We start from the raw sequence: 26184 nt of genomic DNA on the forward strand, positions 1-26184 counted from the left end.
GTCTCCTAAAGTGCTGGGATTACAGGCGTGAGCCACCGCGTCCGGTCCAAAAGCCATTTTTGGATGAGAAAGACTCAGCTGCGTCCTGAAGAGCAAGTGGAATGGGGAAGAGGACGGTATGAATGTGAGTCCAAGAGCAAGGCAGTCGATAGACCTTCTTGCTGCGTATGGTTTTGCACTTTTTTCTTCAAAGAATGTCACCGTCTGAAGAATGCTATCGGAAGACACACACATATACACACACATGCACACACACACGGCACGCAGCCGGTTCTCTACAGGATTAGAAAAAAGTTGCGCAAATCAATCTGCGCAGTTAAAAACAAATACGAAATGAGCGAGAAAGCACTTAGCAGTCAAATCTCGCCACCACATAAACTGGTTAAGTTTGGAAGCACAGCGGACACTCCCTAACGGTCTGTGCTGCTTAGCACCTCCGACTTCCGGCGTTCACCGTTGCTAGGGTGACCAGAGGCGCGTCCTAATGCTCCGCCCAAGAAACCATAGAGTACCGGAAAAGGCTCGAGCAGAGGGGTCGGAAAGGGAAAACAACGGCGGCTGCGGTGTGGTTGGTGGTGAAATGACGACCTTGGTGCTGGATAACGGAGCTTACAACGCCAAAATCGGTTACAGCCATGAAAATGTGTCGTAAGTGCTTTCTTTCTCCGAGGGACAAGATATATATGCCTAGTGGTTTCATGTGCTACGTTTCATCTCCGGACATCAATGAACTGCAGACGCCCCCGCGCGGCCCTGACTTAGCCAGAGGGATTCCCTGCTTGGAGCTGGGTGGGTGGTTGTGATGCTTTGAATTGAAATTGATTTTGGTTTTAGTTTTGGGCTGCGAGGCCCCGGAAGTGGGATGTCTGTTTTATTTCTTAAGAGGAAATAGCCAAGGAAAATAGACTTTTAGAGATGCGTTCCTAACAGAAGGGTCCGTAAAGTTCATCAGCCTTTGGAAACTGTGGGCAGCGTGTTTGGGTGTATGTGGATTTTCCTGGGTACAAGATTATAGGTTTCATTAGATTCTCAAAGGGTTCTATGACCCCCTAAAAGTCTAAAAATCACGGTTTTAGGATCTAGAGGCTTTGAAGACTGGCCTACTGGCCGACCTAGTTGGTAAGGTCAGTTAAACAGAAGTACTATTAATACAATGGCATTCATAACATGTATAGTCATAAAATATATGTTTGAATAAATAAGTAAACTTAAAGTCACGCCTTCCCTTTATCAAATTAACAGAGCATTAAAAAAAATTCTTATCTTCCTTGCTCCTTTCCTCCTTTTTCATTTATTTTGAAAAAGAGGGAAATCAAACTGAGTAGGAATGTAAATTGTTACAGCCGTTCTGGAAAACGTTTTGGCAATGTGTATCGTTATCATTGTCGCCGAGGCTGGAGTGCAGTGGTGCGATCTCAGCTCACTGCAGCCTGAATTCAAGTGATGTTCCCGCCTCAGCCTCCGGAGTAGCTGGGATTATAGGCGTGCGCCACCACGCCCGGCAAATTTTTTGTATTTTTAGTAGAGACGGGGTTTCACGATGTTGGCCAGGCTGGTCTTCAGTCCCTGGCCTCAAGCAATCTACCTGCGTTGGCCTCCCAAAGTGCTGATATTACGGGTGTGAGCCACCACACCTAGCTGACACAGCAATTCTTTTTTTTTTTTTTTTTTGGAGAGGGAGTCTCGCTCTGTCGTCCAGGCTGGAGTGCAGTGGCACCATCTCGGCTTGCTGCAACATCTGCCTCCCGGGTTCAAGCCATTCTCATGCCTCAGCCTCCCAAGTAGCTGGGACTACAGGCGCGCGCCACCGTGCCCAGCTAAGTTTTGTATTTTTAGTAGAGATGGGGGTTTCACCATATTGACCAGGCTGGTCTGAATTCCTGACCTCGTGATCTGCCTGCGTCGGCCTCCTAAAGTGCTGGGATTACAGGCGTGAGCCACCACGCCTGGCCACGACACAGTAATTCTATTATTACTTAGAGAATCAATTAGAAGTGCTTTGTATTATTCATAGACATCGTATACAGGCAGCCAAAAAATGGGAAGCAAGCTAAATAATCAGGAATAGCATATTGGCTAAATACATCAAAATACAACCATGAGATTGTTAACAAATTCAGCTTCTTAAAATTATGTCTTCAAAGAATATTTAAACATGTAGAGAAAATGTTGACAGTATTATAAGTGAAATAAGCAGGTATAAAACATTTTTTACAGTATTATCCCAGTGTCGTGTTGTATGTGTATAATTGATAATGGCTCTAGTTGAGCTTCCAAACCAGATTGTAAGCTCATGGCAAACAGGAAGAGGCCGAGGGGGGTGGATCACGAGGTCAGGAGATCGAGACCATCCTGGCTAACATGATGAAACCCTGTCTCTACTAAAAATACAAAAATTAGCCAGGTGTGGTGGCGGGCGCCTGTAGTCCCAGCTACTTGGGAGGCCGAGGCAGGAGAATGGCCTGAGCCCGGAAGGCGGAGCTTGCAGTGAGCTGAGATTGGGCCACTGCACTCCAGCCTGGGGCAACAGAGAGAGACTACGTCTCAAAAAAAAAAAAAAAAAAAAAAAAGTAGTTGCTACTTCTGTACCCCGTAGTAGCAGCAGTCTCCAATCTTTTTTGCACCAGGGACTGGTTTCATGGAAGACAATTTTAACATGTGGTTGGGGGTATGGGTTTGGGTGACGGTTTTGAAATGAAACTGTTCTCAGGTATTAGATTCCCACAAAGAAAAGTGTGCAAACTAGATCCCTTGCATGCACAGTTCAAAATAGGGTTCGTCCTCCTGTGAGAATCTAACGCTATGGATGATCTGACAGGAGATGCAATTTAGATGTTAATGCTCATGGCCCCACCCGCTTTCCCCACCCTGGTGCTCACCTCTTGCTATGAAGGCTTGATTCCCAACAGACCACAGACAGGTAACGGACCACAAGCCCTGCAGCTGGGGACCCCTGCCCTATAGCATCTTGCTGATTGAAGGTCTTTGGCTTCATGGAAACTTAATTTTTTCTTTTTCTTTTTTTTTTTTTTTCTTCTTTTGAGACAGTCTTGCTCTGTTGCCCAGGCTGGAGTGCAGTGGCGTGATCTCTGCTCACTGCAATCTCTGCCTCCTGGGTTCAAGCAGTTCTCCTGCCTCAGCCTCCCCAGTGACTGGGATTACAGGCACGCACCACTATGCCCAGCTAATTTTTGTATTTTTTAGTAGAGATGGGGTTTCACCATGTTGGCCAGGCTGGTCTTGAACTCCTGATCTCATGATCTGCCTGCCTCAGCCTTCCAAAGTGCTGGGATTACATTCGTGAGCCACCGTGCCCAGCTGGAACCTTAATTTTTATGGCCATAATTTTTAACTTGTGAATCTCTTTATTTTATTTTATTTTTTTTGGAGACAGAGTCTCACTCAGTTGCCCAGGCTGGAGTGCAGTGGTGTGATCTTGGCTCACTGCAAGCTCTGCCTCCCGGGTTCACGCCATTCTCCTACCTCGGCCTTCCGAGTAGCTGGGATTACAGGCATGAGCCACCACGCCTGGCCTAACTTGTGAATCTTTAATCCAAATGGTATTAAGACTTTCTGTGTTAAAGCCAGAAAGACTAAGACCTTTACCAAAATACTGGCTCTCATCTCTGCAGTGGCAGAAGCAATACTGACCTGTAAGGGTTTTTTCTTGAGGATTACTAGAGAAAGGATCTGTATAGAACTTGTTACATACTGAACTTTAAAAAAAAGATGGGGGAGGGGGCATTTTAATGTTATTATTATTGTGAAATAGAGACAGGGCCTTGCTCTGTCCACCCAGGCTGGAATGCAGTAGTGGGATCACAGTTCATTTCAGCTGCAAACTCCTGCGTTCAAGCAGTCCTCCTGCCTTAGCTTTCCTCTAGAAGATAGGAATATAGATGCTCATCACTATGCCTGCCTGATTTGTATTTTTCTTTTTTATTTTATTTTATTATTATTTTTGAGACTGAGTCTTGCCCCGTCGCCAAAGCTGGAGTGCAGGGGTGCGATCTCAGACCACTGCAACCTCCGCCTCCCAGGTTCAAGCGATTCTCATGCCTCAGCCTTCCTAGTGGCTGGTACTACAGGCATGTGCCACCATGCCTGGCTAATTTCTGTATTTTTTTTTGTAGAGGCGGGGTTTCACCCTCTTGGCCAGGCTGGTCCCGAACTCCTGACCTCAAGTGATCTGCCCGCCTTTGCCTCCCAAAGTGCTGGGATTACAGACATGAGCCACCACGCCTGGCCTTATGTTTTATTTTTTGTAGAGACAGGTTCTGGCTGTGTTGTCTAGGCTGGTCTTAACTCCTGGTCTCAAGTGATCATCTTGCTCCCAAAGTGCTGGGATTATAGGCATGAGCCCCCACTCCCAGCCTTTTGTATTATTTTAAGACAGAATGAGAAACACTGGATATACCAATCTTAGGATACACTAGTCTTTTGGCATCAAGAGTAGTGGTTAAGTAAAAATGTTTTTAGGAGCTAAATATTTAGGGGATAATTATTTGTTTCCTTGTTTCTAGGGTTATTCCTAATTGTCAGTTCCGGTCAAAAACAGCACGTCTTAAAACTTTTACTGCCAACCAGATAGATGAAATAAAAGACCCTTCTGGACTGTTTTACATCCTTCCTTTTCAAAAGGTAATCCAATTAATTATGTTTCATTTCTAGCATTGTAGACCTAAATTTAAAGATAATTTTAATTGTATGTAGAAGGCTGTGTGTAACTTAAATTTTAACTACAACCTAATTAAACCCAAGTTAAAATTTAATTGTTTGGGTAAAAATAAATGACCATGATTTAGTTACTTATTGTGAGTACTGATTTTTACTTAATTAACTCTTAAGTGGTATGCACACATTAATGTAAGAAAATAAGCATAGGGAGGCGACTGTATATATATATTGGTGTGTCTTTTGAACCTCTGACATTTTAGTTATTGCTTATTTGTGAGTTTTTTTTTTAACTTTTTAAAGGAGAAAAACATACTAACATAATTGGTTTGAAATTCATACAGCAGTATTCCCATGTAGCAAACACCTGCACGTTCTGCACATGTATCCCAAAACTTAAAGTATGATAAAAAAATTTTTTTTTAATTAAAAAAAAGAAATTCAAACAGCATTACACTGGAAATGATAACCATAGATAGAAATCAGTGATTTAGAATCTGATTTTTAAATATTATTCAAATATTTATAATCTGATTTTTAAAAATTATTCAAATAGTCTTGATACTTAAATTTATAAAAATATTTTTTAGGGCTACTTGGTGAATTGGGATGTTCAAAGACAAGTTTGGGATTACCTTTTTGGAAAAGAAATGTATCAGGTAACAAATTAGAGTATGTATTCAAATTCTATTTCCATGTTTAATTGTAAGGAAAAATTATAACTTACATTTTAAGATTTATAAACTTATGAATATATTCTTAGTACATAATTTAAGTCACTTTTAAAATAAATAATAAATGCAAGTGAATAAAATTTCCATGTTGAAGTAGAGGTTGAGTAAAGATAGTCTGTATGAAACTCAATTTTACTTCAGATTTCTATTACTAGATCAATTCACTGTATCATCTTAATTTTCACAATAAGACGTCTTTGCTTACGTATCTAAATACGTGAATATTACAGGAAGATTTTGTTGTTTTTAATGTCTGTAATGTGATTATAGGTATACAGAGAAAATGTTCAAGTTTTAATACTTCTCAAGAATGTGTGTGAGAGAATTACATAAACTTGAATATCTTAAGCTTTTTTTTTTTTATTTTTTTATTTCAAACATCTACAGGCCAAGCATGGTGGCTCACGCCTGTAATCCCAGTACTTCGGGAGGGTGAGGCGAGTGGATCACTTGAGGTTGGGAGTTTGAGACGAGCCTGGACAACATGGTGAATACAAAATACTAAAAATACAAAAATTAGCCAGGCATGGTGGCACACACCTGTAGTCCCAGCTACTCGGGAGGCTGAGGCAGGAGAATTGCTTGAACCCAGAAGGTGGAGGTTGCAGTGAGCCGAGATTGCGCTACTGCATTCCAGCCTGGGTGAGACTATGTCTCAATAAATAAATAAATAAATAAATAAAACATCTGCAAGTATTTTTTTAATATGATTTTCTTTTCTTTTTAATAGAGATGCCCAGGCTGATCTCAAACTCCTGGGCTTAACCAATCTGCCCAGGCGTGAACCACCGCACCAAGCCCAATTTTCTCTTGTTTTTTTTTTGTCTTGTCCTGTCCTGTCTGTTTTTTTTTTTTTTTTTTTTTTTTTTTTTTTTTTTTTGAGGTAGAGTCTTGCTCTGTCACCCAGACTGGAGTGCAGTGGCACAATCTCGGCTCACTACAACCTCCGCCTCCTGGCTTCAAGTGATTCTCCTGCCTTGGCCACCTGAGTGGCTGGGACTACAGGCACGTGCCGCCACACCCGGCTCTTTTTTTTTTTTTTGTATTTTTAGTAGAGATGGGGTTTCACCATGTTGGCCAGGCTGGTTTGGAACTCCTTACCTCAGGTGATCTGCCTGCCTCGGCCTCCCAAAGTGCTGGGATTATAAGCTGAGCCATCTTGCCTGACCTTGTTTTCGTTTTATTTAAAAACATAACAACAGCCCCAATATTTGTTATATCATTCATTAATGTTTCCATAATTGTCTTTAAACAATTTTATAGTAACATTTTATTTTCTTTCATTTTTTAGAGGCAGAGTCTTGCTCTGTTGCACAATCATGGCTCACTGCAGCCTCAATTTCCCAGGCTGAAGCAATTCTCCTACCTCATCCTTCTAAGTATTCGGGTCTACAGGCATGCACTAATTTTTATTGCCTCGCTAATTTTTTTTTATTATTATTTTTTAGTAGAGATGGGGTCTTGCTATGTTGCCCAGGCTGGTCTCATAAATTCCTAGCCTCAAGCAATCCTCCCACATCAGCCTCCCAAAGTTCTGGGATTACAGGTATGAGCCACTATGCCAGGCTGGTAACATTTTATTAGTGCTACCTCCAAGAGAAGTAAAACTGCGTAATAGTTAAGTACATGGATTCTGTAAGTAGACTCCCTGGATTCAAATCTTACCTATGTCATTAAATAGCTTTATGAACCTTGGTCACTTATTTAACTTTTCTGTGCCTCAGTTTGCTCATCTATTAAATGAGGATAGTAATAAGACTTATCATGATTATTGTGAGGATTAAATAAATTTGTATATGTAAAACAAGTGTTAATTATCACTACAAATTATAAAACATTTTGGAATATTTTCTCCTATAGGTTGATTTTTTAGATACTAATATTATTATCACTGAACCGTACTTTAACTTCACTTCAATTCAAGAATCAATGAATGAAATTCTATTTGAAGAATACCAGTTCCAAGCAGTATTAAGAGTAAATGGTGAGTTCAGGTTTTCACTGGAATTGAGTTACATGACTATGGATATGAATAGGGTAATATTTATAAAGTCCCAAAATATTAAGTGGCATTCTTGGCTGGCGCAGTGGCTAGCACCTGTAATCCCATCATTTGGGGAGGCTGAGGTGGGTAGATCACTTGAGTTTAGGAGTTTGAGATCAGCCTGGGCAACATGGTGAAACCCTGTCTCTACAAAAAAATAGAAAAATTAGTTGGGCGTAGTGACACACACCTGTAGTCCCAGCTACTTAGGAAGCTGAGACAGGAGGATCATTTGAACCTGGGAGGTTGAAGCCGCAGTGAGCTGTGATCGTGCCAGCCTGGGTGACAGAGTGAGATCCTGTCTCAAAAAAAAAAGAAATTGAGTTATGTGAAATGTGAATATGGATATGAACCGAGTAAATAAACTCTTAAAGTTCCAGAATGCTGTGTGGCATTTTTTAGATTTGGACTTTTTTTTTTTTTTTTTTTTGAGACCGGGTTTTGGTCTTGTTGCCCAGGCTGGTGTGCAATGGAGCGATCTCTGCTCACTGCACCCTCCGCCTCCTGGGTTCAAGCGATTCTCCTGCCTCAGCCTCCCAAGTAGCTGGGATTACAGGCGTGCGCCACCATGCCTGGCTAATTTTGTATTTTTAGTAGAGATGGAGTTTCACCATGTTGGTCAGGCTGGTCTTGAACTGATCTCAAGTGATCCACCCGCCTTGCCCTCCCAAAGTGCTGGGATTACAGGCATGAGGCATTGCACCTGGCAAGTCTTGGAATTTTAAAACTAAACGAACCCTCAGAGATTATATAGTCAGACATCTCTCATTTTATCTTTTTACTAACATTTCTTTCTAAAGAAGTTATTAGCCACATATTTCTCATTTCTGAAAGATTCTGAGGTAGTTATCTTTTCTGTCATTTATGTGTTTGCAATTATTATTGTTTGTTTGTTTTTGTTAAGTCAGGGTCTGGCTCTGTTGCCCAGGCTAGAGTGTGTTGGCACAAACATGGCTCACTGCAGCCTCCACCTCCTGGGCTCAAGGTATCCTCCTGCCTTAGCTTCCCAAATAGCTGGCACCACTGGTGTGTGCTGCCACATCTGGCTGATTTATTTATTTTTTGTAGAGACAGGTTCTCATTTTCTTGCCCAGGCTGGTCTTGAACTCCTGGACTCAAGAGATTTTCCTGCCTCAGCCTCCCAGAGTGCTGGGATTATAGGCGTAAGCCATGGCTCCAGGCCCAATTCTTATTGTTTGAAATTATGTTAGAAGCTCAGGCTGCCAGTGTGAGGGAGAACAATCTGTAAATATCATCTAGAAGCACGTTTATTACAGGCTTAGATTACGTGACATGGTTGGGTACAATGAAAGTATTTAAATATTTAATTTTCAGAATTTAAGTCCATATAAGCAGCAGTATGTGCAGTGGTTAAGGGCACAATCTCAACCAGGTGCAGTGGCTCATGCCTATAATCCCAGAACTTTGGGAGGCCAAGGTAGCAGGACCACTTTAGGCTAGGAGTTTGAAATCAGCCTGGTCAACATAATGAGACTCCATCTCTACAAAAGAAAAATTAAAAAATTAACCAGGCTTGGTGGTGCATGTGTATAGTCCCAGCTACTGGAGAGGCTGAGGCAAGAGGATCACTTGAGCCTAGGAGGTGGAGGTTGCATTGAACCATGATCGTTATCACTGGGAAGGTGCTACTGGCATCTCATGGGTAGAGGCCAAGATACTGTTAAACATCCTACAACACACAGGAAAGCCCTATACAACAAGGAGTTATCCAACCCCCAATGTCAGTAGTTCTGAGGTTGAGAACCCTGCTGTACAGACACACAGCCTAGGTTTGAATCCTGGCTCTGGTACTTCCTAACTGTGTGACTTTGAGCACATTACTTAACTTCTCTGAGCTTCAGGTTCCTCATCTGTAAAATGGAATTGTTTTGAGTATTAACACACACACTCATTATACAGATTTTAGAATAGAGTCTGGCATGTAATAAATGATCAGTAAAAATGAGCTGCTGTTGTAGTAATTATTTTAAACTATGGAGTGAATATTTACCTTTAAAAATGGATACCAGATTTTTATTATGTTTACCATGTAAGTGTGGTATTTTAAAGTATAAACACTATACAGATCTTTTGACAGTTCTGAATAGTATTATAAATTAACATTTTTCTTGTAATTAAAGGGAACATTTCTGTCTTGCTGCTTGTCTTTGTTTTCTTCCTTTTTAATTTCTTTAAAGTAGTGTTATATTTTTGTTCACTTTTTTCTTTATCTTTTTTTTAAATAGCTGGGGCTCTCAGTGCACATAGGTATTTCCGAGATAATCCTTCCGAATTATGCTGTATCATTGTTGATAGTGGATATTCCTTTACACATATAGTTCCTTACTGTAGAAGTAAAAAGAAAAAAGAAGCAATTATTCGGTGAGTTGCATTTAATTTTCATGTTGTTTCTAAAGATTAAACAGAATGATATGTGCAATAATTAAATTTGAGTTCTCCTCTTTCAGGATAAATGTGGGAGGAAAACTCTTAACCAATCATCTAAAGGAGATCATATCTTACAGGTGATGCTTAGCTTTGATTCTTTGGGAGGATGGGGCTCTGGGGAGGAACTTCTTAAGGTAATTTAAGATTATTCTTAACTTTTAATGCCAGGCATGGTGACTCATGCCTGTAATCCCAGCACATTGGGAGGCCGAGGTGGGTGCATCACTTGAGGCCAGGGGTTCAAGACCAGCCTGGGCAACATGGCAAAACCCCACCTCTACTAAAAATACAAAAATTAGCCAGGTGTGGTGGTGCACACCTGTAATCCTAGCTACTTGGGAGGCTGGGGCATGAGAATCACTTGAACCAGGAGGTGGAGGTTGCAGTGAGCCAAAATCGCACCACTTCACTCCAGCCTGGGTGACAGAGTGAGACCCTCTCTCTCCAAAAAAAAAAGGAAAAAAAAAATAGTAAATGTTGTACATTAACTTATGCTGCTATTTTTAATTTTATTGTGTTTAACACGTAAGTAGATTTCTTAAATCTCAATTTCTTGTTACATTAACTTTGGATGGTATCATACCATCAGTATCCCTTTGCTCCCCTAAGTGCCCTACTCCTTTATATTTGCTCCCCCACTGTGTCACTGACCCCTGGCAACCACTGATTGGCTTTCCATCGCTATATGTTTATTATTTGAAGAATGTTAGTTGCTTTTTGTTTGTTTTCTTTTTATAATTTTATTATTACTATTATTGTTATTTGAGGCAAGTTCTCACAATGTTGCCCAGTCTGGTCTCAAACTCCTGGGCTCAGGAGATCTCCCATCTCAGCCTCCCTTAGTAGCTGGGATTACTGACCTGCACTTCGCGCCCCTGAGCTTGGCAAGAATGTTACAGTCTCAGACAACTAGAAGGAGGATATTGAGTGTTACCAACACAAAAAAATGGATAAGTGTTTAAGATGATGGATATTCTAGTTATCCTGATCTGATGCACTGTGTGAGTTTCTTTTTTATTTTGAGACAGGGTCTTACTTTGTCACCCAGGCTGGAGTGCAGTGGTGTGTTCATGGTTCACTGCATCCTCAACTCCTAGGCTCAAGAAATTATCCTGCCTCAGCCTCCCAAGTAGCTGGGACCACAGGCATGTGCTACCACACCTGGCTAATTTTTGTAAACAGGTTCTCACTGTGTTGCCCAGGCTGGTCTGAAACTCGTGGGTTTAAGCTGTCCTCCTGCCTCAGCCTTCCAAAGTGCTGGGATTACAGGTGTAGCCACAGCTCCCAGCAAACCATCACTGTGTACCTGAGAAATATGTACAATTATTACATGTCAACTTAAAGTATACACATATATATTTTAAAGATACTGGTGGGAGAATGAATACTGGGATGGCCACACCCAGTCATGCCATACATTTTCCAATTTTTTCATTAAAAATAATTATGGCCAGGTACAGTGGCTCACATCTGTAGTCCCAGCACTTTGGGAGGTGGAAAAGTTTTTGTTTATTGTTAAACATCTTTATTTCTATAGTAAGCCAATGTTTAAGCTTCACCCTCAGTCAAATATTTATTATTAAACAGCTTGTATGTGCTTGGTACTGTGTGCTGACTCAACAATGCTTATCAGAAAAGAAAGTGCATAGAGTTAAGGCATTGTAGCCAGATTCTATTCAGAACGGTTTGCGGGGGGATGTTTGCTTTTTAGTTAGATAAACCCCACTTAATATCTTTGTTTTCCATTTCCTTACCTATAAACTGACTAATATCTACCCTCAGAGGAATAGTATGGAAATTAATGGAAGTGACAGTATTCCATAAAGTTAAAATTATTTTACACATTCAAGAATTTCAAATTTCAAAAAATCAGTTGCCTGAAAATTTAATTCCAGAAAAAATGTCAGATAATTGTAAATTATATTTGTTTCTGTGTCAAATTTTACAACTTTTATTTTTGTTAGGCAGCTACATGTTATGGATGAAACACATGTGATTAATCAAGTGAAAGAAGATGTATGCTATGTGTCTCAGGATTTTTATAGAGACATGGATATTGCAAAGTATGTATAATGACAGTCTAAGAATTGGAAAGTAGATTGTTGGGGGATGTTACACATAATTAGGATATTTCATAAATCTCAATTTTGTTTTCCAGGTTGAAAGGAGAAGAAAATACAGTAATGATAGACTATGTCTTGCCTGACTTCAGTACAATTAAAAAGGGCTTTTGTAAGGTAATTTTTAAAAACCATCAATGGATGGTTGCTATCGCTCATGTCTATAATCCCAACACTTGGGGAGGCCAAGATGGGAGTTAAGACACTGGCCTGGGCAACAAAGCAAGCCCCTGTCTCTTATTATAAAATTAAAAAAAAAAAAAATCAGTGATATTTCAAGTGATCACCTCAGTTAGATTTGAAAAGAATTTCATTTAGGCCAGGCGCAATGGCTCACACATGTAATCCCAGCACTTTGGGAGGCTGAGTCAGGTGGATCACGAGGTCAGGAGTTCAAGACCAGCCTGACCAACATAGTGAAACCCCGTCTCTGCTAAAAATATAAAAAAAATTAGCTGGGTGTGGTGGCGGGTGCCTGTAGTTCCAGCTACTTGGGAGGCTGAGGCAGGAGAATCACTTGAACCCAGGAGGTGGAGGTTGCAGTGAGCTGAGATCACACCACTGCGCTCCAGCCTAGGTGACACAGCTAGACTCTGTCTCAAAAAAAAAAAAAATAATAATAATAATATAATAATTTCACATCCAGCTGGGATTGGCAGGGCCTTAGAGAGTTGCTTTTCTTTTGTCTGTCTGTTTTTTGTTTTTTGTTTTGAGACAGCATCTCACTCTGTGACCCAGGCTAGAGTGCAATGGTGCGATCACAGCACTCACTATAACCTTGACCTCCCAGGCCCAAGTGATCCTCCTGTTTCAGCCTCCAGAGTTGCTGTGACTGCAGGCATGTGCCACCACGCCTGGCTCATATTTGTATTTTTTGTAGAGACGGGGTCCTACAGTGTTGCCTAGGCTGACCTCAAACTCCTGGACTCGAATGATCCTCCTGCCTTGGCTTGTAGGTGTTGGGATTACAGGCATGAGCCACAGCTCCTGGCCCTTAGAGAGTTGTTGATTACTACCTTCCTGCTGGCCATTTCACCAGGCGAAAGTGAAATTTGATTGATAAATTTCTTAGTAAATTTATTTAGAAAAAGAACTATCAGCCAAAAGATAGCACATAGGGCAAATCTGGAGATAAACAGTATCATTATGTATATTATGGCTAACTCATTTTTGTTTACTAGTTTAAATTGAGTTAGAAATTGGTTATTTTCCTATTGTGAAAATTATTGACATGGTTGACCCAGGGCCAAATTTTACTTCTGTTTGGTCTGGTATGATTAGATTAGAAAAGGGCAAAATCCAATGGAGTTTCAAAGTGTTGAGAAGCAGTTTATCATGGATGTCAAAATAATTTCTATTTATCTTTGATCAGCTCAGATAAAATGACTTCTGTGTTTAGGTAAATGTGAAGTTTGCGTTTCTGGTTACCAACTTGATGAGGACTGTTGGGAAGTTAAAAATCGTTGGTTAGAAACATAAGCACATTTGTACAAGGAGACATTTATAATATTCATTGCAGTGTACTTTAAAATAGTGAAAAATTGAGTCCTGCCTAAATATCCACTAATGGAAGGAGAATAATTTTTGAATATGTTCATATAATAAAATAATAAGCAGTAGTGAAATCAAGTAGAGCCTATATAAACAGCATGAATAAATCTCAGAAATCTGATTTTCATAGAAAAGCACATTTAGAAAGCTATGTATACTTTTAGTCTATGCAGAATAATATATGTTCTCTTTTTTTGGTGAGAATAATAATATGTTATTAAGGTATACTTAAATATGAAGTAAAAGTGTAAAACACTATGTGTGTGAATGATAAAACACCAAATTAGGGGAGTGTCAGCTTATCTGTAAAGTTACATTAAGCTGGTTGGTGAATACGTGGGTTTTATGTAGTTATTTATACTTAGTATGCCTGAAAACAAAAATGAATTTTGTTTGGCCAGATTATTGAGGTGAAATATGAATCAGAGTTCAGAGACCACTTGGGGCCCTATAAAAACTGAAATCAGCCTTTTATGTTCTTAGAAACAGATCCTTGTGACTGGTTGTGGTGGCACACACCTACCTATAATCCCAGCATTTTGGGAGGCTGAAGTGGGAGGATTGTTTGAGGCCAGGAGTTTGAGACCAGTCTCAGCAACAAAGTGAGACCCTGTCTCTACGGAAAAAATAAATAAATAAATTAATTAAAATCAGCTGGGCATGGTGTCGCACACCTGTAGTTCTAGCTACTCAGGAGGCCAAGGTAGGAGGATTGCTTGTGCCCATGAATTCGATTTTACAGTGAACTATTATCATTTCACTGTACTCCAGAACTGGGCAACAGAGCCAGACCCTGTCTCTTTAAAAACAGAAGAAACAAAAAACAAAGAATGAAACAGATCCTTTTGAAAGGACCTAGGCTGGCTTTCAGAAATGGGAATTAAGATACATGATGGGAAAAGGTTGCCTGGGCATGCATCAGGTGGAGAGAAACTGGAAGCCCAAGTCCTAGCTAGGATACGGAAGGTGTGATTTTTTTTCTTCTTTACAAGACGAGGAAAACTGCCCCAAACATTTAAATACCAAACCTCTTTCTAACTAGGAATATTTGATCATCGTCATATTTTATAGCTGATACCTTGTGGAAAATTTATGGTACTCTGTAGGGTTAACAGGGGTAAAGTAATCCTGATTTCTACAGAGATGGATCTGAATAAAGTCTCAGTGACTTCCAGTCTTAAACCTGACTGGTCACTGGAATCTCTTGGGGCACTTCAAAACAAAACAAAACCTGTAGCCATGTTCTCAGTTCCTCTTCCTAGAATTATTTACTTCATAAGTTTGAAAACTTAAAACCTCTTCCAGGTGATTGGATAGTCAACTAGGAAATCTTTCTTTTTAGAACAACTCTCCTTCCCTGCAAATGACAACCTATTTGTTTATCGGACATTGTCTTCTAAACTCTGCCGGCTTCTTCCTTGCCAAATCATAAGCCGTGTTTTCTCAAGTGAGTACCTTATGCAATAAGCCAGTAGAGGTGTGGTTATTCTCCTAGTTGACCATTAGTTTCCTCATCTTTAGAAAAGGCAGAAGCCGTATAAGGTTTCTTATTGGCCTTTGACCTTGTGAACAGAATCTGGTTATAGACTGCACTTAATTTACTCAGGATACACTGTTGCTGATTCTCATATCTAATGTGTATTTTAATATCAGATGAGTGGACACAGTCAGTTGGAACTGGGCTTTTGGCAGATGATACAGTGTTACAGCAAATGTTTATTATAGAAAGAATGGTTTAATCTTTGTCAATTTTGTTAAAATGTATACCTTATTCAGATTCTGTGTTAAATCATCTTAATTTTTTAAAGATTTAGAAACAGTTATATTTTACATATTGGGATTTTGTATATTGTTTTGATTTTAATACTTGATTAAAATAAACATTTGAGAGCCTTTATTCCTAGGATTTTGTTAACACTTGAACTTTGATAGTTTCAAGAATATTTTTAAGTAGTTGGGGGAAGTTACATACTTGATTTTCTAGCACTAACGCTAGTAACAATAGCAATAAAAATAGGCCTGTAATATCCTTACAGATAACAACCAATAGAAATTCCAGTTTTATTTCTTATCAGAAAGAGGAAGCCTGCTAATGTATAATGAATTTGACTGGCCTAAATTGAGAAAATCGTCCTCAACATTGATTAGCACTTTCTGCAGAGCCAGCATAACTTACACTGATCATTTCTTTAATTGTACTGGAACTAACTTTATGAGGGCTGTGTAGTAACCATGACCTACATTGACACATGACCTAAAGTAGCAGCTCCCAGTGACACTTAAAAATTTCATTTGTCTATGTCTAAAATAAAAGTCTTTTTGTAATTATACTCTTTTGTAATTATACTGTAATAAAACAGAAACTACTTATAGTACCAGATTACATTTTTTGTTTGTTTTGAGACGGGGTCTTGTTCTGTAGCCCAGGCTGGAGTGCGATCACAGCTCACTGCAGCTTTGGCCTCTCAGGCTCAAGTGATCCTCCCACCTTAGCCTCCCAAGTAGCTGGAACCACAGATGTTTGCCACCACGCCTAAGTTTTTAAAAAGTTACTTGTAGAGACGAGCTACCATGCTCATCTGTGTTGCCCAGGCTAGCCTCAACTCCTGGGCTCAAGTGATCCTCCCACTTTGGCCTCCAAAGTGCTGGGATTATAGGTGTGAACCAGTGTGCCCAGCCTCCAGATTACATGTTAATGGTTAATGGCTTTAGTGCTAACATTTAACAAGGATATCTAGACTGGCTCTCTCCCCTAGTTAGTCATTTTATCCAGAATAAGTCCCATGATCCTCTTCTGTCAATCAGGTCTATGAACTAGATAACCTCTAATGTTTTATCAACTGAAATTCTCTAAGTCTGCAACTATCTCAGGTTATTTCGAATGTTGACAAAATGACTTATATCCCTTAAACTCAAGTCAGTGAATGGCTGGAATTTAATGAATTTGTAAATTCATAGAAAATATTTTCCATTCTGCTTGAGAAGGAAGAATACTTCTGTGAGGCATAATATTCTTCTCTTTGTTACATAGAACTGTATTTTGGGTTAAAAGTGATTTATAGTTTTCTGGGTTAAAAGTGATTGATAGTTTTCTGTTCTTCCTGGAGTATTTGTGAATATTGTGTAATTTTCAGGATATTTTTTATTCTAGAATAATGTTTTGAGCATGGAATTCCCAAATGATCAAAATCTAAGCATTTATATCCAGATTATGAGTGGTAGTATCGTGGAAGGAACATTTTATATGTGCTTTGGGTTATGATATGAACGACCTTGAACAAGTAATATGCTCTTGCAGAGCCCAACTGCATCATTACTTTAAAAGGAAAATACGCCCGTGTTACAGGGTTATATGAGAGTTCAGTGGGATAATGTATGTAATATGTTTAATGAATGATATGCTGTTGTCTTGCATACTGTTATTCAAAAATTTATTGAGCACTGTGTGCCAGGTACTTTTTTACGCTAGTTCGTGGATATGTGATGGTGAACAATATAAGCTATGAAGGATAATACAGGGTGACAGAGAATAGTGAAGGATCTTTTTATTTGGGAAGCAGAAAAAAACCTCTCAGGAAGCTGAAATCTGAATAGAGAGTAGATGGCTGATCATATTAAGGAATCTATAATGTTATTTGTATATGTTACTTTTTAATAAATTGCTAGTTTTTAATATATTTTAAGTATTTTTATACTTACATAAAGGACTGGGACCTATCCTTTCATGGGAGGACAACTGCATTAATAAGTCAAATGAAATGAGTGTCTTTACTTGAATCTAGGAAAGCTGATGGTTGTAAAATTGAGAGGGACCGTTATTTTTAATGATTTAGAATATTGTGAGAGGAGATTATTTTTTCTAGCCCCCTCAGCACTACAGCTCACAGAATGGGTGGGGTAGCAGAAAATAAATAACAAGAAAATATGAGTCATGGTTGTTTAAAGTTTGTTTGTTATACATAGGCCTTATAATTATAAGGTAATTTCAAGGATAAGGACCATGGACTTGCTTAAATCATTTGTAAACTAATTTAGAAGAGAGATTGAATACATAGTAAAGAAATGTAGAGATGTAGACTGTTTCCAGAAGGGAATGGGGAAATCCTAGTAGAATAGAGGCACATATCCAGTAAACACCTAAATTAGGGGAGTGAAAGTAGACAGTAGAAACACAAGACATAGTAAATTTTTTTTTATTTAGAGTGTGTTCTTTGTTCCCTAGGAACTAGAATCATTGTACCATTAGAGATAGATTATCAAGTTCTCTCTTGTCTGTTCTCTTTTTTTCCTTTGTATTTTATTTTATTTTATTTTTCTTAAGAGACAGGTGTCTTGCTATGTTTTCCAGGCTGTCTTGAACTTCTGGGCTCAAGTGATCCACCCGCCTTGACCTCCTAAAGTGCTGGGATTACAGGCGTGAGCCAGGGCACCTGGCCCTCTTTGTATTTTAAAGTGTGTGGAATAAAGCTGCCAAATTATCTTTGAAGGAACGGCCATATTGGCGTCAGTAATTATTTAGTTGTGTTTTGTATGATTTTGGCAACAGTAAAGGCAGCCACATTTTTCTCAATTTTGAGAATCCTGAAACTTCCAAGACCATGGTTAATATATTAGTATTGCATATTATTAATGTAACTTAAACTTTTAATCTTCTTTTTCTTTAAGCCAAGGGAAGAGATGGTATTGAGTGGAAAATACAAATCTGGGGAACAAATTCTTCGTTTGGCCAATGAGAGATTTGCTGTTCCAGAAATACTCTTTAATCCTTCTGATATAGGCATTCAAGAAATGGGAATTCCAGAAGCTATTGTCTATTCAATTCAGAATCTACCTGAAGGTACATAAATAGAGTAAAATACTAAAGAATTATAATTGTTTAAAAAGAATCATAAGCCCTATGAACGCTGTTTCTTCTAAATAATTTCAGGGAAATTGGTGAGTCTGTTTTATTTGCAGAGATTTCTAGATCTCATAATGCACTTAAATAATTCTTGATTCATCTTTAAGTTTTTTTCTTTTTTTTATCTTTTCTTGTGATTATAAATTTGATAGAGGAGAAATCATTATGGTCCATTTAAACTTGAAGAAATGTATCTCTCCATGAGTATTAAATTGCCATATCCATTTTAGAAAAGTTTTCATTTAACCCAGGTCTGTACAGAATAAAAATTTATGACTTAACAATTTAATGGTTTTCAGCTATTGGTGGACTGACTTATTCTTTCTGTTATATTTAGAGTAACATACAGGATTAATTTTAAAGGGATTGGAATATGGTGTTTCATAGTGATTTCTGGATTCTCCTGAAACATGCCTTAAGTAAATAATGTTCTAGAGTTTTAGGATACTTTAATATCTCCCTGGTTCACAAGAAGTAGGCATTGGAGAAAATCTAGCACAGGCCATGTACTTTCTTCTCATAAAAAAAAAATAATAATAATAATAATGCCATCCGTACATAATTATTTCACAGCTATTTTCATATTTCCCATTTTATATAAGGTTGCAGTCACAATGTGTACAACATTTTGTACTACACTGCTTTAATGTCATGGCAGAGTGAGACTCAAGGTCAATATAAGGAAACTCTGCCCTTGTTTTACTGAACAGAAACATTAGGTGGGACAGTCTGTACTTCTTAATTCCTGATGGATTTTCCAGTGGTGTTTTGAAGGCTTTTAATACTTAACATTTGCTATCATGTAACTTTAATGCGTGTTCATACTTAGATCCCCTCTTTAAATATAGATTATGAGTGTTTTTAACTATCAAAGGTAAGTATTGCACAGCATATATGTTTGCCTCAGTGAGATAATGTGGAGATTTGGGCTTGTAAGTTCAAATGTCATGAAAGACCTTTTCATCCTTATGATAGCTCACAGTCTCAGCCTACAGCAAGACCCCTCCCCCCCATTTTAGAGAATAATAATTATAATTATCAACTTTTTTTTTTAACTACAGTGTCACTCATTTTTATATGGCTTACATGAGTGTACAGTAAGTAGCCAGTAGTTTACCCCCCTCACCTTAGGTTTTTCTTTTAAAGATCTATGAGGTCATATTTCACTCTTTAATGTCTTTATTTGTATAAACTGTAACCTCATTATGAATCTTAGAATGGACTTGAAAATTTATTTGATTTCCCACCAGTAACTCTAATCCCTCATTGCTTCTTATCTGATCCCTCATCCACATCTTTCCAGAAAAGTAAACAGATTTTCTAATGCCTTTTTTCCTTTCTCTTTTTTCTTTTAAAGAAATGCAGCCGCATTTTTTTAAGAACATTGTCTTGACAGGAGGAAATTCCCTTTTCCCAGGATTTAGGGATCGGGTTTACTCAGAAGTTCGATGTCTTACTCCAACAGATTATGATGTTTCTGTTGTGCTGCCTGAAAAGTAAGTGTTGTTTTATATAGAAATGAAACATGGAAGTCTGCATATAGAAAAGGTGGTCTGTTGACTTGAGTTTAAAGCCTGGCTGTCCCACGGTGGCAGATTTATTTCACCTGCTGAATATTCATTTCTCTTCTTTCAAAAATTGAAATGATAAATCTTACATTTCACTAAATTAAATGGAAGTATGTAAAGTGCCAACCATAATGTTTCGTACACAATAGGTGCTCAATTAAGTATATGGGGTGATTACTCCCATGTAGTAAATCAGCCTTGGTCCTAAAAGATTTTTATAGGCAAAGCAATCAGGCTATTATCTATATGGTTTATTTGAGATGTATTATTTCTTGACAGTTTCTGTCAGGAATAGAAATTGAATAATTGAACCATTGTGATAAGTTTTATCAATTCATAAATTATTTTAGAATTTTAAAAATTCTCCTTTAAATGATTTTTTTTTTTTTTTTTTTTTTTGAGACGGAGTCTGGCTCTGTCGCCCAGGCTGGAGTGCAGTGGCCGGATCTCAGCTCACTGCAAGCTCCGCCTCCTGGGTTTACGCCATTCTCCGGCCTCAGCCTCCCGAGTAGCTGGGACTGCAGGCGCTCGCCATCTCGCCCGGCTAGTTTTTTGTATTTTTTAGTAGAGACGGGGTTTCACCGTGTTAGCCAGGATGGTCTCGATCTCCTGACCTCGTGATCCGCCCGTCTCGGCCTCCCAAAGTGCTGGGATTACAGGCTTGAGCCACCGCGCCCGGCCTAAATGATTTTTCTAATGAGGTTTTTAAAATTCAAAACTGTTTTATGTCTACCCTGTACCCTGTTATATGAGGAAAAAGTGCATATCATCACTTCCACTTTAGTGGTTAAAATAAACTAAGGTAGGGCCAGGCGCAGTGGCTCTCACCTGTAATCCCAGCACTTTGGGAGGCTGTGGCAGGCAGATCACTTGAGCTCAGGAGTTTGAGAACAGCCTGGGCAACATGGTGAAGCCCCGTCTCTATAAAAAATTAGTCGGATGTGCTGCTGTGCACCTGTAGTCCAAGCTAGTCAGGAGGCTGAGGAAGGAGGATCATTTGAGCCCAGGAGGTGGAGGTTGGTGTGAGCTAAGATTGCACCACTGTATACTAGCCTGGGTGACAGAGCGAGACTCTGTCTCAAAAACAAACTAACAACTCCCCCAGACCCGCTGCAAAAAAAACAAAAAAAACAAAGGTAGAATTTTACAGCTCTAAGGGCTTATATATCATCCTATTCAATATTCGTATTTTGTAAATAAAGAAACAAGGGCTCATGAGTTGGCAAATGCCTTATAGTGAATTAATAGCAATGATCAGATTAAAACCCAGTTTTCTTACCTTGAGTGAGGACTTCTTACCAAAATATATGTCTAAAAAACTCACCTCTAGTGTTAGTGGCAGAGTTGCAAACAAGACCCCACATACCTGACTCTTAATTCTAGAGTTTTGCTTTAAAGCTAAAGTAGAATTTTCCAAAATCAATAGAAGTTCATAGAAGGCCCTCATTGGTATCCCTTTCTTTTATAGCTATGAGATAAATGAATAAACAATTTAAAAATATTGGAATGATTTTTCTCACCACTAATGTTCATATGTTCTTAAGAGTATAAAGCATATTGGCTTTTTATCTTGCATGCACAGGTTACAGGCCAAAGGATCCACAGAAATAAGTCTTATTATTTTATTAAATAAATTTTTATTGTGCATCCACTGCTTTTGTATAAATATATGTGTATACTTACATATAAATCCATTTTTATAAAAGCTTAATGCAAATATAATAAATACAATAAAGAAAACATTTATTGGCCAGGTTTGGTGGCTCACACCTGTAATTGTACCAGTTTGGGTGGCCAAGGTAGGGAGATCACTTGAGTCCAGGAGTTGGAGGTTACAGTGAGTTAGGATTGCATCAGTGCACTGCAGCCCGGGCAACAGTGTGTGACCGTGTCTCTAAAAAAAACAAAAAGAAAAAAAAGAAGGAAAAAAGAAAGAAAAGAAAACCTTCTTTTTTTTTTTTTCTGTAGAGACAGTCTCACTGTTTCACACAAGCTTGCCTCCAACTCCTGGGCTCAGTAATCTTCTGCCTAAGCCCAGCCAAGTTGGGTTTTGGGGTTTTTTTACTTTTTTTTTTTATTTTTTGAGATGGAGTCTCACTCTGTTGCCCAGGCTGGAGTGCAGTGGTGCAATCTCGGCTCACCACAACCTCCGCTTCCCGGGTTCAAGTGATTCTTCTCCCTCAGCCTCCCGAATAGCTGGGACTACAGGTACACGCCATCATACTTGGCTAATTTTTGTACTTTTGGTAGAGATGGGGTTTCACTATGTTGGCCACGCTTGTCTCAAACTCCTGACCATGTGATCCGCCTGTCTTGGCCTCTCAAAGTGCTGGGATTACAGGTATGAGCTACTGTGCCTGGCTTTGGGGTTTCTTTTTTTTTTTTTTTTTTCCTGAGACAGAGTCTCACTCTGTCACCAGGCTGGAATGCAGTGGTGTGATCACGGCTCACTACACCCTTGACCTCTGGACTCAGGTGATCCTCTCACCACAGCCTTCCATGTAGCTGGGACTACATGCATGCGCCACCATGCCTGGCTAATTTTTAAAATTTTTGGTAGAGATGGGATCTCGCTGTGTTGCTCAGGCTGGTCTTGAACTCCTAGGCTCAAGCAGTCCTCCCACCTCAACCTACCAAAGTGCTGGGATTACAGGTGTGAGCCACCATAACCGACCTTTGTTTATTTAATAGAGACAAAGTCTCCCTCTGTTACTTGTGTGATCACAGCTCACTGCAACCTTGAACTCCTGGGTCCAAGCAGTCCTTCTGCCTCAGCCTCCTAAGTAGCTAGGACTACAGGTATATGCCACTACACTTGACTAGAAAACATTGATTTAACTTTTTTCTTTACCTTTTTCAGATTTGAAACTCTAAACTGGGGAAAAAGAAGAGTAGAAATAGAATTGAGTCATAACACAAAGTATAACCTTGGTTGTAGATAGCAAAACCAAACTAGATGTTTTACTTGCTCTAATTTTACCTATTGTCTGTGTCTTCCCACATAATTGTTTATCATACACTGTGTTTTCTGTTTCGTTTATTAGAGGCAACAAAGTGTAGCAGCAAAAGCACAGACTGTGAAAATAGTTCTCAGTTAAATCCTAGTTCCAGCCTAAATTCTAGTTCCAGACTTAACTTCTCTGAGCCTCATTTTTCAAATCTATAAAGGGGGCTCATGACTATAATCCCAGCACTTCGAGAGGCCGAGGTGTGTGGATCACCTGAGGTCAGGAGTTCGAGACCAGCCTGGCCAACATGGCAAAACCCCACCTCTACTAAAAATACAAAAAAATTAGCCATGTGTGGTGGCATGTGCCTATAGTCCCAGCTACTTGGGAGGCTAAAGCAGGAGAATTGCTTGAACCTAGGGGGTGGAGGTTGCAGTGAGCTGAGGTTGCACCACTGCACTCCAACCTGGGCAGTGAGGTTGAGATGGAGTGAGGCTCCATCTCAAAAAGAAAGAAAGTAGCTATTTTATGGGTTGCTATGAGAATTACTGAGATGACATATCTTTGCCACATTCAGAATTTAGACTCAGTATGACAGTTTTTCTTTTTAGGCATCTTTTGGTCTTTTGCTTATATTCTTGTTTTTTCCTTAGAATTAGAGGGTCCATAAATTCAGGACATAGGGAAAAAGGAACATTTACTATTTTGTAGCAGTGAACAAGGTTCCTTTCCTTTTTGGGTTGCTTTACTCATATGAAATGTATGCTTATTTCTGTACCTTAAATGATTTTCTGTTGGGTTGGGTAGAGCTTGCCACATTTTAATGGCAAAAAAAAAAAACCCCACAAATTACTTTTGCACCAACCTAATAAGTAATTTATGTTTCAGGCATTTCAGTTTTACTGTAAAATCATCTGGGTTCATTTATACCTTTATTTTCAGCCCTATTACTTATGCCTGGGAAGGTGGAAAATTGATATCAGAGAACGATGATTTTGAAGATATGGTGGTAACAAGAGAAGATTATGAAGAAAATGGACATAGTGTCTGTGAAGAGAAATTTGATATTTAAGCAACATTTTTGAATGAAAGTCTTGACTAGTTGTGACCGTAAGGTTTAATTTCAAAGTTCCTTTTAAAAGAGGTTAAGGAACTGTGTTACCTTTCATCCTAAGAAAAAGGCTTGAATTTATAAATACTTTGATTAATTGCTAATTTTCAAAGGCTTTTTATGTAGGTTATTATAGTAAACTGTAACTCAGTCCACATTTTCATTTAGGAGCTAGACTACCATAACAATGCTTATGCTGTTTCCAAGGGTAGGTTATTTTTCATTAAAAGAAGAAAGAATGAAGCATTTTAAGTTTAATTCTTCATAGGTGAAAACACAAATTTAACTGCTTCACTGGACAGTTTTCCTTAGAAGGTAGTTTTGTGTGACTGTGACTAAAGTATTTTATTTAAAAACTGTCATTCTTATTTATACATTCTAGAGTTGGAAAGACTGATCTTTATGTGTATAATGTTTATTTTGTACCTAGAGTACATTTAAAAGGGTGGAGACTAAGCTAATAAAGTTTTTTTGGTCACTACTGTGTTGGCAGAATATCTTATTTCACTCATAAAAGTACTATTTTTTTTAGGATGTATGAAAAGAGATTTGAAGTTAACTCAGGGTTGTGCAAGAACTCTTTTATTTATTTATTTATTTATTTATTTATTTATTTATTTATTTATTTATTTATTTATTTATTTATTTATTTATTTATTTATTTATTTTGAGACAGAGCCTTGCTCTCACCCAGGCCGGAGTGCAGTGGCGTCATCTTGGCTCACTGCAACCTCCGCTTCCCAGGTTCAAGCGATTCTCCTACCTCAGCCTCCCGAGTAGCTGGGATTACAGGTGTGTGCCACCACCACCACACCTGGCTAATTTTTGTATTTTTAGTAGAGACAGGGTTTCGCCATGTTGGCCAGGCTGGTCTTGAAGTCCTGAGCTCAAGTATCTGCCCGCCTCAGCCTCCTGAGATGATGGGGTTATAGGCGTGAGCCACTGCACCTGGCCTGTTCAAGAACTCTTGATACAAATGTTAGCATTTTGTTTTTAAAACTCCTTTAACCCAAAACAATGATCCACAATAAACATTAAAGTGGTCAAGATTCCAGCTTTCCAATTTTAGGTAACAGCTGACAGTGACATCAATGAATAGATCAGGTAGGCTTTTCTGATTGCAAGCAGTAGAAACTCATTTGGGCTATATCTTCAGCAAAACAAAATTTATCAGCAGGACAAAGGATAGTGTATAAAGTCTAAGAAAAGCTGGGTCCACAGCCTTAAGAAAGATAAAAACCAGGGTAACTTTAGAAATCTTAAGTTACAGAAACAGGGACAGTCCTAGAGCCCTGCCATCAAAATAGCTCCTATATTTTCTATCTTATGTCATTGTGCTCAGGAATCAAATTTCTAGCACTCTTTTCACCCTAACTAGGATTATGTTCCTATCCTATGGCTCTAGGGGCTTTGATTGACAATCCTACTCTGATGGCCTAGAGTGAAAGAAAGTAGTCTCCCAAAGGAAAACAAGTGAAAAGATGAATGCTGGTCAGGGTGAAAGCTGTCCAGTTACAGTCATAGATTATATTGCTTTAGGGCCTGGAATTCCTTCCTAGACCTAGACTGGTAATCATTGCAGAGTTGCAAAGTGACCATGTTTATGTGATACATGGTTACTGGCGTATAATCTGTGGAGAGTGTAGCAAGAAGATGCTGGTGGTACAAGAGAAATTCTTGCAACCAAACAATATAACTTCTAGAAGTTCAAGGTGATGTCACTGGAGGTAAAAAGGTGAGTCCTCATTTAAAGTGCATTACCCGTCTGGACCTCATCCTGGACAGCAGAAACACCAACCAGGTGTTTTTCCTTTGAGAAACTGGGTTATTCCTCAAAGCTGCCTTTCCTAAACATGCCCCAGCCTGATGTTTACATTTGTCTGAGAATAGTGTGTATGTGTGTTTTCACATGCTTATTACAGTAAACTAATTTTTATATAAATTAGGTTTCATAGTGCTCATTTTTGAACCACTGCAAATTGGTGTTTTGTTTTGTTTTGTTTTGAGATGGAGTATCGCTCCATTGCTCAGGCTGGAGTGCAGTGGTGCGATCTTGGCTCACTGCAACCTACGCCTCCTGGGTTCA

At 38.9% G+C, this 26184-nt stretch overlaps 1 protein-coding gene across 1 annotated transcript; it reads left to right on the forward strand.

Moving 5' to 3' along the window:
- Positions 1–469: 469 nt before the first annotated feature.
- On the forward strand, positions 470–24579 carry ACTR6 (ARP6 actin related protein 6 homolog). Its single transcript, XM_025403001.1, has 11 exons — positions 470–648; positions 4524–4641; positions 5265–5333; positions 7269–7392; positions 9699–9834; positions 9921–9977; positions 11865–11963; positions 12059–12137; positions 18237–18408; positions 19829–19967; positions 23930–24579. Exons 1-11 carry the CDS (start codon positions 485–487, stop codon positions 24057–24059), a joined length of 1287 nt encoding a protein of 428 aa, XP_025258786.1. The 5' UTR covers positions 470–484; the 3' UTR covers positions 24060–24579.
- The last annotated feature ends 1605 nt before the right edge of the window (positions 24580–26184 follow it).

Source organism: Theropithecus gelada, chromosome 11 (genome assembly GCF_003255815.1).
Source record: "Theropithecus gelada isolate Dixy chromosome 11, Tgel_1.0, whole genome shotgun sequence".
NCBI lineage: Eukaryota > Metazoa > Chordata > Mammalia > Primates > Cercopithecidae > Theropithecus > Theropithecus gelada.